The sequence below is a fragment of the Suillus paluster genome, assembly GCF_016628075.1.
Source record: "Suillus paluster strain FC165 chromosome Unknown EDB91scaffold_47, whole genome shotgun sequence".
In the NCBI taxonomy this organism is placed as follows: domain Eukaryota; kingdom Fungi; phylum Basidiomycota; class Agaricomycetes; order Boletales; family Suillaceae; genus Suillus; species Suillus paluster.
Window position 1 is genome coordinate 87423 of NW_024537607.1, and position 16159 is coordinate 103581.

Sequence of the window (16159 nt, forward strand, 5' to 3'; positions counted from 1 at the left end):
TCAACTTGATCAAGTTTTTTTGGGGGGCAGTAAAGAGGTATCTGCATGAGAACTGTGATTACACCTTCGAAACACTCAAGACCAACTTGCCGAAGGCTATGGCTTCTGTATGTCTCAGTACAATCTGGTTATGGGAGCATCGGATGCACAGGTGGATGAATGCTTACCGGTCAGGTCTAGAGATGAAAAAGTGCAGTTGCAGGTCAAGGAGTTCAGCTCGAGGAAGTACAAATTTCATAGACGTGTTCCAGAGACTGTAGCATGTCTTTTTGACTAGTTTTACCAGTATCTTAGCCTCACCACCAATTTGGGTCATGTCCAAAAATTTATCTTGCTCAAATTTAATGCTATGTAAAATTGCTCTCGACAAAATGTTCCTATCATTAATCTAAGCCTTTTTACAAGACAGAAAGTTCCTGGGACTTGTTCTCACAATGACAGAAAATTTGCACAAATGTAGCGGCACATATGTGAACTGCACCATAGCTATTGCATGGATGCTACACCCTCCAACAACATGCAGCGAGTACACGAGCTGCAGGAGCCATTAGCTAGATGTAAGTAGTATGGATAATCTGTACTGACCTCAGTGGACTTGGTAGAAGTCACTGAGGAAGTTCTGTGTGCAAATGAAGGTAAAACAAAGGTGCTTATGTAACATAGGTATAATGGACATAGCGAGCATTATAATGTGTAACACTCCCCCTCAAACCGAGCGGAGTCCAAGAGTGGTAGCGAAATGTTTGGCTTTGAGACTAGGAAGGGGTTTGGTGAGAGTATCTGCAATCATATTGTCTGTAGGACAATATTCGAGTAAGATAGAACCTTTGTCAATAGAGAAACAAATAAAATGATAATGAATGTCTATATGCTTGGTGTGCGCTGTGGGTTTTGGTTGCTACTGTGTTATCAGCGCAACTGCGGCCAATTCAAGTGTGTTCGACCCTATAGGGGAAGCAGTGCAATGCAAACCACGAACAACAAGTCGTATTGTCTGACCTGATAGTTGATGTTGAAGCCAATGCCAATGCCGACTCGGCCGAGTGATAAATGAGTGGAATTGAGGAGGTGTGTGTGTAGTGCAATGAGCAAACATTTAAGAGAGTTGGCTGACGACTCAATGAGAAATCACACAAGAAATTGTTCCAAGTGAGAATTTGCTAGAGAAACTACTAAGAACATGGGTGGAATATATAGTAAATGAGACTAAGCGATGAAGGGGAACTCTGGGTCACTTTAGATGCCTCATGGGTCGCTAAATACTTGTTTCTCTGTGTCCATGTAATAAGGTGTGAGGTGGGGCGATAAAAGGCCGATAGGCAGTCCAATTATGCAAATGGGGATGGAAAGCAATCAAAGTAAGAGATATATGTACCAGTAGATGACGGGCCAATGACATGAGACGATGGACAGTGACCGATTGCATGTGCAGACAATGTCTGACTTAGATCGATCATGACCAACTGGGCTGATCATCGGCTGACGTTGATGTGGAGCGGCAGTGCAGGAAAGTGGGTCGGAAAGGATTGGAAAGATAGGGGATACTAGCTCAGTAGCGATCAGCTTCCTACAGTGCGTGAAACATGCCGGAGTTAGCAAGTGTGATAGCAGATTGATTATCACAATGAAGAGTGGTTGGTTGAGTAAGCAGGCAAAAAATCTCTGTGAGAAAACGGCGAAGCCAGATGGCTTCTTTTGCTGTGTGCATGGCTGCAACATACTCGGCTTCTGTTGTAGAGAGTGTGACTAACTCTTGCTTCTTCAAACTCCAGGTGACAGCCCCTCCATCTAATATGAATGTGTACCCAGAGATAGTGTGTTGATGTTCTTGCGAGGCACTGTCTGCATCTGCGAAACCCTTGAGTCCAGGTTTGCCATTACCAAAGGTGAGCATGAGTTTCTTGGTTCCAGCTAGGTACCGGTAGATTTTCTTGACAGCTTCCCAGTGGATCATGCTGTCATATACCTGATCCAACCGCTCTAATATCAATATCCACTCCGCTTTCCAACCACCTCCGCTCCATCCATTCTCTGCTCCATCCAATCATCGTCCGCATTCGCCCCTACGCTTCCACTCAACCAGTCCCCTTCCATAATGTCTCCATTCAACTGGACCTCTTTCCCCTTTTAGATATATACTTTCCCCTTTGGTACATAGACCCTTACTTCCAGATCACCAGGTAACTCCTTTTACCGCTCGATCACTGATCCGACGCGTACATATTGATATCCACTCTGACTTATGTCTTCACCTGTGTAAGTACTTACAAATTATATCCTTGGTACATAGCTTTACAACATAGTTATCCTGATCACTGCCTCATACATAGAAGTATATAACATATCATGTACTTAGATATTTTCGTCAGTCTTAATATTACTTGTCTTCTTGCAGTTACTACTTGTGAGAATTCTCAGTAGGACCTTGCCTCCTCTGGACACAAGTCTCAACTTGTTGTCGCCTCCAACCCTCCGACCCTCCTGCTCCAACTTAGAGCTGTGCTCTAAGTCTCCCCCTTATTTCTCTGCCCCTTTCAATATTCCCCTCTGACCCTTTTCCATCCTCTGCATTATCCTCTGCCTTCCCCACTCCTACCAAACATTCCCCCTGCTCCTATCCACCCTCCGCATCACTCCCCGCCTTCTCCACTCCACTCCTAGTCGGCCCGCCACTAGTAGCTCTTACCTCTCGATCCTCAAAGCAGACCTAAGCGGTCCACTCGTCCTATCGTCAGACAATGTCGGACCCGCTCCAAATTTGGGGCACGTACTTGGCTAAGGGCGCAGCACAAGAGCTGAAGCCAAGCCCCGACCCCTCTGCTTCCTGAGCCGGCACGGTACCTAACACATGCTGGGATTTGCACTGTATTGGGCAATGATCAACACAGTAAACGCGATATTGAGGTGCATGCCAACTGCAAGATGCATCAGTGAGCTGACAGGCCTTGCTGATAAGGAATGTTTTTCATTAGCATGGATTCAGCTGGGGTCTTGGGACATTGGGATAGAGCAAGGCCTCAAGTCCACGAAGTTGTACTTTGTGAAGATGCTCTCAATATAACTTTTGTGTGAGAAGGAGATGGTGTGCAGTGTCACAGTCACGCGTGACCTTCATACCAAGGAGTGAAGTAATAGGTTCAAGGTCCATCAACTTGTAGCATGCAGCTACATCATGTTTTAGCTCTCCAATTAGCTTGGCGTTGCTACCGGTTACTGTGCAATCAGTCAATGTGGGCTGTGAGAATGAGAATATTGATGCCAATGTGTTTGTGGAATACTCCCCAATCAGATTCTGACCTATTCATCCCCAGGCTTTTGAGGAGGCAGCACAGTTCTTGGTACCACTTGAGAGCACCTTGCTTGGATCCATATAGTGCGACGTGGAGATGAGTGACGGGGTGTTTGAACTTGGTGTCAACATTGAGACCAGCTGGTAATTCCATGTAGATTACCTCATCAGTGTCTAACTTCCCATTTAGGAATGCACTGTGGAAGTCGAAAATGTCGATGTCCCATCGTTTCATGCTGTGATAGCCAGAATTGTGCGAAGGGATGTGAGGCGTGCTACAGGGGCATACATGTTCTCAATTTCCCAATCAGCATTCCTCTTTATTCGAAATACCCACTTGCACCCAACAATGTTGATGTTTTCTGGTCATTCAACAATGGACCAGGTATGTGCTTCTTCCAGCACAGTTAATTCCTTGTTGATTGCACCTTCCCATTTAGGCCAATCAGTCTGTGCAGCTAGCTTCTTTGACCATGGTGGGATCCACTCCCTCCACTGCCGCTACTCCAGCAACCATCGCAAAAACTTCATTGTTGTCTTCGTCAATCTCGCCATACTCCCCCACCATTCCTAGCTCAGCAGCCAGGTTAATGGATTCCCCCACAGGCTGCATCCCGCGAGGTAAGTCTGTACTGTGGCCATCAGTGGTACCTGTGCCATCGTGCAGGCTCTTGATGTATGCTGACTCAATTCTCACTCTTTCAGAGCGACGTGGTGGGGTGGCTGCCTCGAATTGCGGCCCTAGGTGGTCTTGGGAAGAAGGATTGGTAGGTGCTGGACCTACATCATCGCCTCATACCATGCGGTTGATTGCTGGACCGACATCATTGCCTTGTACCGTGCAGTTGTCAAGGTCCACAGGTATGCTAACCTCTGCCACATTGAATCTGATGCTCCTCTCTACAGCTATTCTCCAGGTGTCTGGGAGGTAGACTCGGTGGCCATTGCTGTCATGGTCAAACCCCACCCATCTTCCATCAATCACTCGCATATTGAGCTTTGAGCCATTAGTCGAGTGTACCTTGACACAGCAGCCCCAAACTGGTACATCTTTGAGGTTGGGCTTCATTTTGAATAACAACTCATGGGGAGTCTTGTTATCCAGTGTGTGAGTCGCCGTTCAGTTCTTCAACCAGGTTACATGCATGATGGCTTCCCCTCATAGGAATTTGGGCAATTCGCTGGCGTGCAGCAGCGCACGTGTTTGTTCGACGACGGTTCAATTAAGTCATTCTGCAACTCCATTGTGTTCTGGTGTGTCGTGCACAGTAATTTTGCATTCTGTGCCTTTGCTGTTGAGATGACAAGTAAACTCATCTCCAGTAAACTCTCCTCCACAATTGGAATGGAAGTGTTTGATCTTTGTGTTGAACTGCGTGTTCGCCCAGGCCTCATAGGACTTGTACACATTGAAGGCTTCGTCCTTCAGTGTGTAACAGACACAGGTGAGAGAATCTCATGAAGTCATCAGTAAATGACACAAAGTATTCTTTGTGTCCAGGAGTTCGAACAGGTGATGGGACCCCAAAGGTCGCTGTGGACTTTGTCACCAAACTTCTCATGTCTAGGAGGGTCTCAAATTTTGCCAATTCGGTTTGCGTGTGGCTTTTGCATACTTGCACGAGTCGCATTTGTCCATTGTGGCATCAGGAGGGGTCCAACATGATTCCAGTGATGACGCCATCCTTGATCATTTGTTTGATGCTCTCTCAGGCTGGGGCAATGTGCCTGAGCCTGGCATGGATCTCTCACATGGTGAGTTGCTCATCTGTCTTTGCAACTCCGGCAAATGGTTTCTTAGGACCCTTGATGCAGTACAGGCCCTTGTTCACTGGGATCTCCCCCAACAGCTTCTTCTTCTCATTGAAGATCTTGCACAAGTCTGCGCAAAATAACACTGCATATCCAGCTGCTGTCAGACGGCTAATGGAGACAAGTGTCACACCCATCTTGGGTGCATAGAGGACATCTTTGAGGAGAACTCAAGTTCTCGACTCACCATTCAGTAGGGTGATGAGGATGTTCCCCTTGCCAGTGGCCTTGAAGGTGTGTTTATCGGCTGTGTCATATACCTGATCTGACCGCTCTGATATCAATATCTGCTCCGCCTTCCGACCACCTCTGCTCCATCCATCCTCTGCTCCGTCCAATCACAGTCCACATCCGCTCCTATGCTTCCGCTCAACTGCCTGACCGGTCACCTTCTAGAACGTCTCCACTCAACTGGAACCTCTTTCCCCTTTTAGATATATACTTTCCCCTTTGGTACATAGACCCTTACTTCTGGATCACCGGTAACTCCTCTTACCGCTCAATCACTGATCCGACGCGTACATATTGATATCCACTCCGACTTATGTCTTCACCTGTGTAAGTACTTACAAACTATATCCTTGGTACATAGCTTTACAACATAAGTCTCCTAATCACTGCCTCACACTTAGAAGTATATAACATATCCTGTACTTAGATATTTTCCCCAGTCTTAATATTACTTGTCTTCTTGCAGTTTCTACTTGTGAGAATTCTCAGTAGGACCTTGCCTCCTCTGGACACAAGTTTCATCTTGTTGTCACCTCCGACTTTCTGCTCCAACTTAGAGCTGTGCTCTAAGTCTCCCCCTTTACTTCTCCGCCCCTATCAATCATCCCCCTCTGCTCCTATCCACCCTCCACACTATCCTTCACCTTCTCCGCTCCGCTCCTAGTTGGCCTGCCGCTAGTAGCACTTACCTCCCGACCCTCAAAGCGGACCAAAGCAGACCACTCATCCTAGCATCGGACAACATTGGACCCGCTCCAAATTCAGGGCACGTACTCGGCAGCTAAGGGCAGCAGCACAAGAGCTGAAGCCAAGCCCCAACCCCTCCACTTCTTGAGCCCAGTACGGTACCTAACAGGCTGTTGTGATTGGTTTCAGTGTGATGTTGACAAAGTCTTGGAACAGATCGTGGTAGGATGACATGTGCCTCAATGCACTGGAGTCAAATAACTCGGTTCAAGATTTGTGCTGGGAGTTGGAGCTGGCTAGTGTCACGTATGTGAGCGATGTTTGTTCTTCTCCTGCCTCATCTGTATCATCCATTAACCAAACACCTTCAGGCTCCTCATCATTGTCCTTGTCCTTGGCGCTGGCCACAGTCTCGGACTTCTTGTCCTTCCCTTTGCCATCAGATTTCTCGCCTCCCTTGCCTCCAGCACCACCTCCACCTGCTCCATGACAGTCTCGTTGCGTGTGACTGTACTTGCCGCAGTTGTGACAGTTGCCCTTGATCCATTGGGTCCGTTTGCCTGTGTTGGCATTATACGCTGCACATCGTTGTTTGACAAGCCAGTTCTTCTTTATCTTCGAAGCATGACGGTCATACTTGTCTATGACGGTTGATATCAGAACGTCCACGGTGAGTTGGACACTCAAGACTTTTGCAGATGCTGTCAGTGCTGATAGATGGGGATTTTAGGATGCTGGCAACGAGCTCATGATTATAGCTGTGAAGCTCTCATCTGTCAGGGCATGGCCGAGCGAGGACAGTTGCTCTCTGATGACTCACATTTTGTCAAAATGCTCTCGGATGTTGCCCTTCTCAGGACACTTCTGGTCCTGCAGCTTTTGCAATAGCTTGACGGACATAACTTGAGAACACTTCTCGAAGGGGTTGGGTAGGTACATAAAGATCTCTCCTGCTGTCACCAAGTTCTTGACTTGTATGAACAGGGAATCAGGGATCGTTCCAGCAATTTGCTGCGTCAATATTGCCTCGCCCATGCACCATTCCTTCATAGCAGTCCTGTACACTGAGAGCTCTCTTATCTCGTCTGGCGTGGTTGGTATCCATGATGCTCCTCTTCCTGACAACATCAAGGGATCTACTGGTTTCTTCTCAGTCCCTTCTAGGTGACCGAGCAACCCACGAGCATCAACAGACCACGACAACCTATCCTTATAGGTCATCCAGTTTTCTCTGTCTGCGATGAGTTTTGGGATGCGGAGAAAATCATCTCCGAGTTTGGTGCTTGAGCTGGACATGGTGGCAGGCTTGTTTTTGTGTACTGTAGTCTAGTTTTAATTAACGAGTGCAGGGCTCATAACCTGCAGCGAGTACATGAGCTCAGTGGACTTGGTAGAAGTCACTATATTGAATGTATATATCTGCAGCGAGTACACGAGCTGTGGGAGCCATTAGGGACGCTCAAAGTTGGGCGCACACATCACACACCGCACACCTGCACACACACACGACCCCCTCGCACATGCACCCCTACCCAAAATGGTAACCTTAGATAATTGTCGGACTTTAGACTAAATCTTGCAGCGCACAGTGCCGAACAATACTCTACAGTACTTGTCGTGAATGGTCTATAGCTAAAGCAGCGTTCTTAAACCTTGCCCAAACCAGTTCCAAACCTCGTCATCCCTAAACCCCAGTGAAAAACGGTCCTAGCCATATCTATGGCAAACAACGGAAATATTAGTTTTATTCTAAGAATATTGTGATAACTACACAAATCGATAAATGTAAACTTACGTCAACAACGCTAGATCACTGCGCTGAGTAAATGTGTTCGATCTGCTCATGTTCTGACATTTTGCATACTCAATCGTACACTAATCAATTGATCACACAAATTGTGCAACGATTCGATTACAATCACACACTCATTTTTTGTACACAAGTACTTGATTATTTTATGTAATCAATTCAAAGTCGTATTTCAAGTGATCACGTGATGTATAATATATGAAAAGGCACAACATGGTATATACTGAACAATACACTGTGTGGAAAGGGTTTAGAAGGTTTTAAAAGGACTGGTCAAGTACAGAGGTTGAGGCAGGGTTGTGGATGTTGGACCTAGTGGTTGGCTGATGAGCTCGACTTGGAAAGACCCGAAATGTTATCTAAGTTGCCGGTTTGGGGACAAAGTCTAGGCCAAACATGGCAAGGGTTACAATGGCCCGTAAGGTTTAGGGATGACGAGGTTTGGAACTGGTTCGGGCAAGGTTTAAGAACGCTGCTTTAGCTATAGACCATTCACGACAAGTACTGTAGAGTATTGTTCGGCGCTGCGCGCCGCAAGATTTAGTCTAAAGTCCGACGATTATCTAAGGTTACCGTTTTGGGTAGGGGTGCATGTGCGAGGGGGTCGTGTGCGTGTGCGGTGTGCGGTGTGCGACGTGTGCGCCCAACTTTGAGCGTCCCTATTAGCTAGATGTAAGTAGTATGGATAATCTGTACCGACCTCAGTGGACTTGGTAGAAGTCACTGAGGAAGTTCTGCGTGCGAACGAAGGTAAAACGAAGGTGCTTATGTAACGTAGGTATAACATTATGGACATAGCGAACGTTATAATGTGCAACACGACAACAGTGTGTCGATGTTCCAGACTGCCTCCGTGCCTTGTGACCCATGGCCAATCACATCAATCTCTTCGATAAATCCCGCAGGTGTGATTCCTTTATCAACCTTCTCCAGCTCATCGGCACCCCACAGAAGTCGGGGATAGTACCTTACCTTACCAACTTCTCCGAAAATATGAATTGTGGGCCGAAGAAGGGGAACCCGATACTGTGCCGAACTAGTCAAGAACTAACAGCAGTATTACGGCGTTGCAGATTCTAGAACCATGTTATCAGACTGCGATCAGACTGGCATGGCTTTCATGAACGGCAAATCTCAGGCCTCACACTCCACCCATCATGTCACTGTCCCAAGTATGTGGAATCGGAATCCTCTCGATTGCTCTATGGAAGATATTTGGAAGGCTATCGAGAAAACCCAAAATTGATCTTGATGGTCCCAAGAATGACCGCTGGCTGACAGGTTCTTGGCTGAAGCTTGAGATCACACTCATTTATCTGACGTGCGAATGCCAGGCAACATGCCGAAGGTGTTTCAAGAAGGCCTTGACTACTGTCTAGGACTGGCTGAAAATTACGGTGGAGCAGTCAAATTACAAAGTGTATTTGGAGTAAGTTCAAGTGTGAAGTGCCATCACTCTGAAGAACCCTTGCGAATGTTGTTCTCCCCAGGAAGCCCTGTATATATCTGATCCACTGGCGTTGTATCATGTTGTGGTGAAAGACCAACATATCTTTGAGGCAGCCGATGTCTTCATCATGTCAGGATTTGTTGCTCGTTTATTATGTTGCCGCATAGATTGACTTCATGTTATAAAGGAACAACAAGGTAATCTTCGGAGACGGTCTAATAGCCACTGTCGGTACGAGGCATCACGGTAGGGGGTTCATGAGAGGTATCTGACAACATCGTCTAGGAGAGCAGCATCGGAGGCAACGCAAGCTACTTAACCCTGTCTTCTCGACTTCCAATATGCGAGAATTACTACCCACATTGCAGCTCCTTGCACATAAGCTAACCTCTATCCTCGTAACTAAGCTTCCGGATGATGGGTGTAAGTAGTTTCACACTCATCGATAATATGCATCAATATGGGCGGTTTGATTTGACATTTGAAACAGCATGCACAGAGATCGATGTACTGCCTTGGCTATCTCGCAGTGCCCTTGATAGCGTCTGCCAGGCGATCCTTGGTCATCCAAGCAATACTCTAGAGGCTGTAGAAAACGACGAGTATACTGAAGCACTCCGGATGATAAGGTACGTGATACGAGTTACAGCCCCTTTTTATGACCGTAAGATTGTTCACTCGACGTTGTAGCCCCATGGTATCAAAGCTCATGCAGCTGCGGCCATTCGTGCCAATGGTTATGCACAACTTCTCACCATACTGGACAAGGAAGCTTGTGGATTGGATCACGGCGCCTTGGATACCCACCCAAATGATGAATGATGTGCGAAATATGCGACGAATCGTTGAACTTATGGACAACGGTAGCAAGAAAGCCTTCGCAGAGAAAAAGGCAGCACTGGAGACTTCAACTACTTTATCTCCTGCTGATACCAATCCTGAAGTCGGTGATCTCGAGCCAGGTCGGGGGAAAGATATGATGAACATCATGCGTCAGTTCCGTGAACGTTCTAGTCCGCATTTTCACTAAGCTATAGTCCAGTCAAGGCAAACTCTGCGTCTTCTAGTTCAGAGCAGCTCACCGATGCTGAGCTGTTGGGACAAATGAAGTAAGCTATCCACTCATCATAAGCAGGGAAAATTTAACCTGTTGCAGCGTCATGGTATTCGCTGGCTTAGATTCGACCACCTCTGCTCTGTCTCATTGCGTTTACTTGCTCGCCAAGAATCCACTGGCCCAAGCTCGATTGAGAAGCGAAATCCGTGATGCTATCGGGAGTGTGTCTCTCACACAGGACGGTTCTTCGTTTTTCGAGCAAGAAAATCCACTTCTTAATCTGTCCTATGATGCGCTGACGAATCTTCCATTCCTTGACGGAGTTGTCAGAGAGACATTGAGGCTTTATCCTTCTTTTCCACACATGCCCCGACAGTATGTCGTTCATCTTCACCAGGACCACTAATTGAGTACTTCGACAGAGTGAGGAAGGCAACTACGCTTCCACTTCAATTCCCGGTTCGCTCGTCATCCGGAGCCGAAGTATCCGCTATTGCAGTGCCTGAGAAATCATTTGTCATCATCTCAATTTTGGCTGCAAACCGCAATCGAAAGATATGGGGTGATGATGCGAATGAATGGAAACCTGAGCGATGGCTTTCTTCTTCGGGGAGAAAAGATGCTCCAGGGACGGATGATCCCTTCGATGGTGCCGAGGTGCTGCCATCGAAGCCATCCATCGGGGTCAAAGACGGCATCAGGTATCCTGGTGTTTACTCCAACATGTCAGTCTTTACCTATTAGGTCATGGTATTATGTTCATTGACCATACGCAGGATGACTTTCCTCGGCGGTAGTCGTTCCTGCATGTCAGTCAGACACGCAACATAACATGACCATCTGTACAACTAACGTCATATCTTACAGCGGGTTCAAGTTTGCCGAAATGGAAATGAGTAAGTCCCAATCGCACGTTGTGTATGATTGTTGAGTCTAATCAGTCTTGACTCATCAGAGGAAATCCTCGCGGCGCTTATGCTTCGTATGCATTTTGAGCTGCCAACTGATCAGGATGCCAACGGACATACCAAAGAAATTCAGTGGAAGTTGGAGGCATTCTTCACACCTGTCGTGAAGACACCAGCTGGAGATGGGGTCACGCCGCAGGTCCCACTGAATGTTCGACTGGTGCGAGAGGAAGACTTTACATGGTAGGAGTATGCTGGGAATCGTGGTGTAAATTATGTCTCACAAAGATAACCGTGTGTGGTTAGTGGTTGGTTTCACTCTACCGTGAGGCGGTCGATATGAAGATCGAATTGAAACGCGAGTATGTAACACATAGTTATCAAACCTTCCTCGCAATTGCGGAGATGATTGAGGTTGAGGTCAACAAACGCACCGAGGTTGTCCATCAACTTGACTACTATCAATGGTGATGATGTTCGCACGTATATCGCCTCCTATTAGGTGAGAACCTATTTGGGCTTCGACACGTTGTCCGACGTTTTCCGGTTTACTCAACAGCTTAGACTTGTTTCCTATCATCTTAATTTTTTTTTTGGATTTTTGGTCTACGGGTTGAGCCCAGCTCAACGCAGGTATTTCTCGTCATAGGTTCCGTGCTTTGGACACCCGTAATCCTCGAATCATGCAACTCTCCGCAGCTGAACTCCAGGTCAGTCTGTTTCTCCGTACGTACACGACAAACTAGCCTGACGAAGGGTATTTGCAATCTTAGAAGAGACACGAACTCGAAGGAGCTCCCGATCCATTCCCATCTCTCGGCGAGGCGACACCCATTAAGCCCAGACGTGGCGTTCAGGACTCTGCTGACGCAGACTCGGATTTCCCAACTCTCGCCCCTTCCGCACCTGCCACCGCTTTACCTGGCAAGTCTGCTTGGGGCTCTGATGCTGGCCCTCGCATCAAGGCTACCATCAAGGCTACACCAGTCATTACAGATTCTTTCACGATCACTCAAGTCGAACTTCCTGTCAAGGATGGCAAACAGACTTCGCTCGGTGAAGTCATGAAGCAGGTCCTTACAATGTTTAAGGTCAAAATAGAGGCATCGACAAATCAGAGTCGGCAGACTACCTTCCACATGAAGGCTGAGGTTCAAAAGGAGATTGACAAGGCTAAGCGTCACCTGCTGGCCACTTTGAGCCCCATGGTACATCCCCCATTTTCTAAGCCGCCTCTTTCTGCATTTGAACTGTGTTACTAGGTGACTTTGACTTTGAATGCCCCCGCATCCACCATTCCTGCTATAATCGGTCTCAAAGGTAGGATTTTTCATTCCGTAACTTTCCGTGAATTTATCGTTCATACTTATAGGCGCTACTCTCAACAAGGTTCGCGAGGCTACAGGTGTCAAGGTCGATATTCCTCGGAGGGACGGTACAGCCAACGGACATGCAAGCGGAACAACAAACGGAACTACTACCCCCATCCCAGGCGATGAGGAAGAGGAGGTTATGATACCCATCACTATCGTCGGCGCGCACCCGCTTGCCTTGGAAGCTCAGGCAACGTTTAAGGAGATCATCGCTTCTCGGACTTCGAAGATTACCCAAAGGGTTCGAGACATTCCGGCTCATATTCTACCTTTCGTCCTTTATCGCCGCAGCCTCTTCATCGAGTCAGCGCAAGGTCTCGATGTTAATCTCGCCTTAAACCAATCTGAACGGGAGATCACTGTCAGTGGAGATCGCGAGGGCGTCATTCGTGTTGTCGAGACCATCAAAGCTACCATCGAAGCATTCAGGACGAGCATAACTAGTCTTAAGATGTCTTTACCCAAGCGCCAGCATCGTCTTCTTGCTGGTAAAGCAGTCGACGAAATCATGGTGCAGAGCAAATGTTTGGTTATCGTTGCTTCCCCCGAGGATCCTGGCGACGAGGTCACGGTGTGGGGCATGGCAGATGATCTTCCTACTGGTTTGAGTGCTGTCATGACCAAGGCGAATTCGCAATTCATTCACGAGTTCCCTCTACCTGGTCCCCTGACGGTTTCAAAACAACTCCTCGCATATATGACACGTATCAACTACTCAAAGACCTTGGCTAATGCACATCCTGATGCCTCGATCTTTACACCATCCCCTGCTACCATTGCTCAAGCATCAGTTCTCAACATCGACATTGTTGGTGAGAAACCGGTGGTGGACGCGGTGGTTAGGCAGATCTCAGAGTTGATTGGCAAACTCATTGGTGCAACGAAGGAAGTTTCTATTGATTGGCTCATCCACCGCGTTATCCAGGGTAAAAATGCTAAGAAGTGCGTATGATCTGCGATATGGCTGAAGGACGAAGCTTATCCGATATGACTAGATTAAAGCAGTTCCACGAGGGGCACAATGTTCAGGTTTTCTTCCCTCTGGAGTCTGCCGAGGAATCTCAGGTTCTATTGGTTTACGATCCCCTTTCTCCTTCGGCGTCGCCCTCGCCTGTGGAGAAAGAGAAGCATTTAGATGATGTCGCGAAAGAGCTCCTCAAGATGGCCAAAGAAGTTGCGGATGTGAAAAGCCAGACCATCTCGGTCGAAAAACGCTGGCACGAAGCTGTCGTTGGTCAAGGAGGCACGACTTTGAATGCGTGAGTTCGTCATTTCATGGGACGAGCACATTAACGAACGTGTTCCAGTATCATCGGTGAGGACAAGACACTCTCTATCAAGGTTGGTGCACAAGTTGGCGACGCATCCGGCGAAGATGTTATCCTTGTCCGCGGCGCCAGCACCGATGTCGATCGTGTCATCAAAGAGATCCTGCAGGTCGTCGAGGATGCTAAGAATGATGCCATTGTCAGCAGCTATGTAAGTTTGGGATTTTGTAGCTATTGCTCTGGCTGATTTATTCTGCAACGTAGTCCACCGAATTTGACATTGATCGGGAGTATGCTGGCCACGTCGTGGGCGCACAGGGCTCAGGCATCAACAGGCTTCGCGATATTCTCGGTGTGAAGGTTGATGTCTCGAACGAATCTGATGAGAAGGAAAAAGAGGCAGGCAAGAAAAAGAAGGCCGCTCATCAGAAATCCAAGGTCAAGGTAGCCGCCTTACTTACCTTTCTTTCCTTTCCCCCTTTCTCACTTCATTTGCAAACAGATTACTGGTCGTAAGGAAAACGTAGAGGAAGCCAAAAAACGGATCTTGTCGCAAGTTGAGAGGCTTGTAAGTTATGGCATAACTTGATAGTCCCGTTTTTAACACTCCCCCAGGCCGACGAGACTTCTGAAGTTTTGAAAATCCCTAACCAGTACCACGCCCAGCTCATTGGTCAGAGTGGCAGGTACGCCATTCGGCTGGAGGAGAAGTACAGTGTCAAGATCACATTCCCTCGTTCATTCACCGACAACGGGGAGGGTAAGACCAGGGAGCAACTCAAGCCTGATGAGGTCCTTATCAAGGGTGGCAAGAAGGGCGTTGCTGGTGCAAAGTCCGAGTTACTTGACGCTCTGGAGTTTGAGAAAGAATCTAACAAAGTTCTCAAATTCGATGTCCCCATTCGTGCCGTCTCCCGTATCCTTGGCAAAGGCGGTGTCACCATCAACGAGATCAAGGATGACACTGGCGCCCAAATTGATGTCGATAAAACTAACGATGGGAATGGTACTGTCACGCAGATCACGGTCCGTGGCACAAAGGAAGCAATCAATGCCGCAAAGAGCGCCATCTTGGCTATAGCTGATCAAGTCGGCGAGGAAACCACAGCATCCCTGGTCATCGAAACCAAGTTCCACCGTACCATTATTGGTGCTGGTGGGCAGGGTTTGAAAGATCTCATCATCCGGTGTGGTGGTCCTTCTGACACCAAACTCCAAGCTGGGCTTGTCCGGTTGTATGTTTGTCCTAGTTGTATCTTGGCGTTTTGCTAACGTTTTTGTCAGCCCTCGCCAGGGTGAAACTTCTGATGATGTTCGCCTCCGCGGAGAGCCCAACTTGGTTAACAGGGTCAAAGAAGAACTTGAGAAAATGGTGGCCACTTTCCGTGACCGTGTTGTTCTGGCTGTGGAGATTCCGGCGTCGCAGCACCGTACATTGATCGGCAGAGGTGGCCAACATCTGAATGACCTTCAGAACCGATTTGGAGTTCAAGTGCAGTTCCCTGGGTCGCGTTCATATAATCAACTCGACGGCCCCGAAAATGCAAGTGATGTGGCGGACACTGATCCAGCCGACGTCGTCAAGGTTTCTGGTCCTCACAAAGCCTGTGAGGCGGCAATTGCCGAGCTCAAGGTATGCAACACCTCTTTTGTTTGCCATTTTCTCGTTCTTATATTCCCTGCAGACCCAGGTGAAGCCTGCTGCTCCCGAGAGCGTGACGGCGATCGTCTCAGTACCACTGAAGTACCACCACGCCATTTCACAGCAGGGCCACTTCTTCCGTACTTTGCGCAACTTCGGGGTTTCCGTCGAGCAATCTGCCAAGCCTCAGAAGCCAGCAGTCCCTACTGCTCCCCCTCAAAATGGCTCTACGACCGCCCGTATTGATGATACTGAGGATGTGCCATCCGTCGAAATTCACTGGCACGTCGCTGAAAACTATCTAGACGCTGAGGAAGGCGACTCTGAGTGGACTTTGAAGGGCAGTGACGCTGCTGGTCTGGAGCGGGCCCAGAGCCTCATCCAGGAAGCTATTGAGCAGGCTGCAGCCATGACATGTGTGGGCTTTTTGACCCTCCCTGACCGCTCTGCGTTCCCGAGAATTGTAGGTTCAAAGGGTTCCAACGTCTCTCGCCTTCGAAACGAGACCGGAGCTGACATTACGGTCGGGAGAGACAACAGTACTATTGTCATCATTGGTAAGTCGGTTCACCTATGCGAGATCACTGTTTGACGTGGTACTTCAGGTTCTGAGTCTGCTGTTGATGCTGCCA

At 48.0% G+C, this 16159-nt stretch overlaps 4 protein-coding genes across 4 annotated transcripts; 2 read left to right on the plus strand and 2 right to left on the minus strand.

The window, feature by feature from the left end:
* Positions 1 to 3734: 3734 nt before the first annotated feature.
* Positions 3735 to 4358, minus strand: EDB91DRAFT_1083977 (uncharacterized protein; the record flags this gene model as incomplete). The annotated part of the gene is made up of 2 exons (XM_041315695.1): positions 3735 to 3896; positions 4089 to 4358. The coding sequence occupies 2 exons, from the start codon at positions 4356 to 4358 to the stop codon at positions 3735 to 3737; spliced, it is 432 nt and encodes a 143-aa protein (XP_041174821.1).
* A 2477-nt stretch (positions 4359 to 6835) lies between these two features.
* On the minus strand, positions 6836 to 7315 carry EDB91DRAFT_1056821 (uncharacterized protein; the record flags this gene model as incomplete). Its single annotated transcript, XM_041314032.1, has 1 exon — positions 6836 to 7315. The coding sequence occupies one exon, from the start codon at positions 7313 to 7315 to the stop codon at positions 6836 to 6838; it is 480 nt and encodes a 159-aa protein (XP_041174822.1).
* Positions 7316 to 8586: 1271 nt separating this feature from the next.
* On the plus strand, positions 8587 to 11954 carry EDB91DRAFT_1146330 (cytochrome P450). The gene is made up of 14 exons (XM_041319228.1): positions 8587 to 9110; positions 9164 to 9258; positions 9320 to 9408; positions 9467 to 9510; positions 9565 to 9702; positions 9770 to 9908; positions 9970 to 10271; positions 10322 to 10388; positions 10436 to 10711; positions 10759 to 11061; positions 11113 to 11145; positions 11204 to 11232; positions 11292 to 11746; positions 11894 to 11954. Exons 1-13 carry the CDS (start codon positions 8987 to 8989, stop codon positions 11489 to 11491), a joined length of 1839 nt encoding a protein of 612 aa, XP_041174823.1. The 5' UTR covers positions 8587 to 8986; the 3' UTR covers positions 11492 to 11746; positions 11894 to 11954.
* On the plus strand, positions 11768 to 16154 carry EDB91DRAFT_1146341 (uncharacterized protein). The gene is made up of 11 exons (XM_041319229.1): positions 11768 to 11954; positions 12018 to 12452; positions 12507 to 12564; positions 12617 to 13559; positions 13613 to 13876; positions 13925 to 14096; positions 14150 to 14329; positions 14388 to 14453; positions 14501 to 15120; positions 15170 to 15518; positions 15571 to 16154. The coding sequence occupies exons 1-11, from the start codon at positions 11928 to 11930 to the stop codon at positions 16117 to 16119; spliced, it is 3663 nt and encodes a 1220-aa protein (XP_041174824.1). The 5' UTR covers positions 11768 to 11927; the 3' UTR covers positions 16120 to 16154.
* The last annotated feature ends 5 nt before the right edge of the window (positions 16155 to 16159 follow it).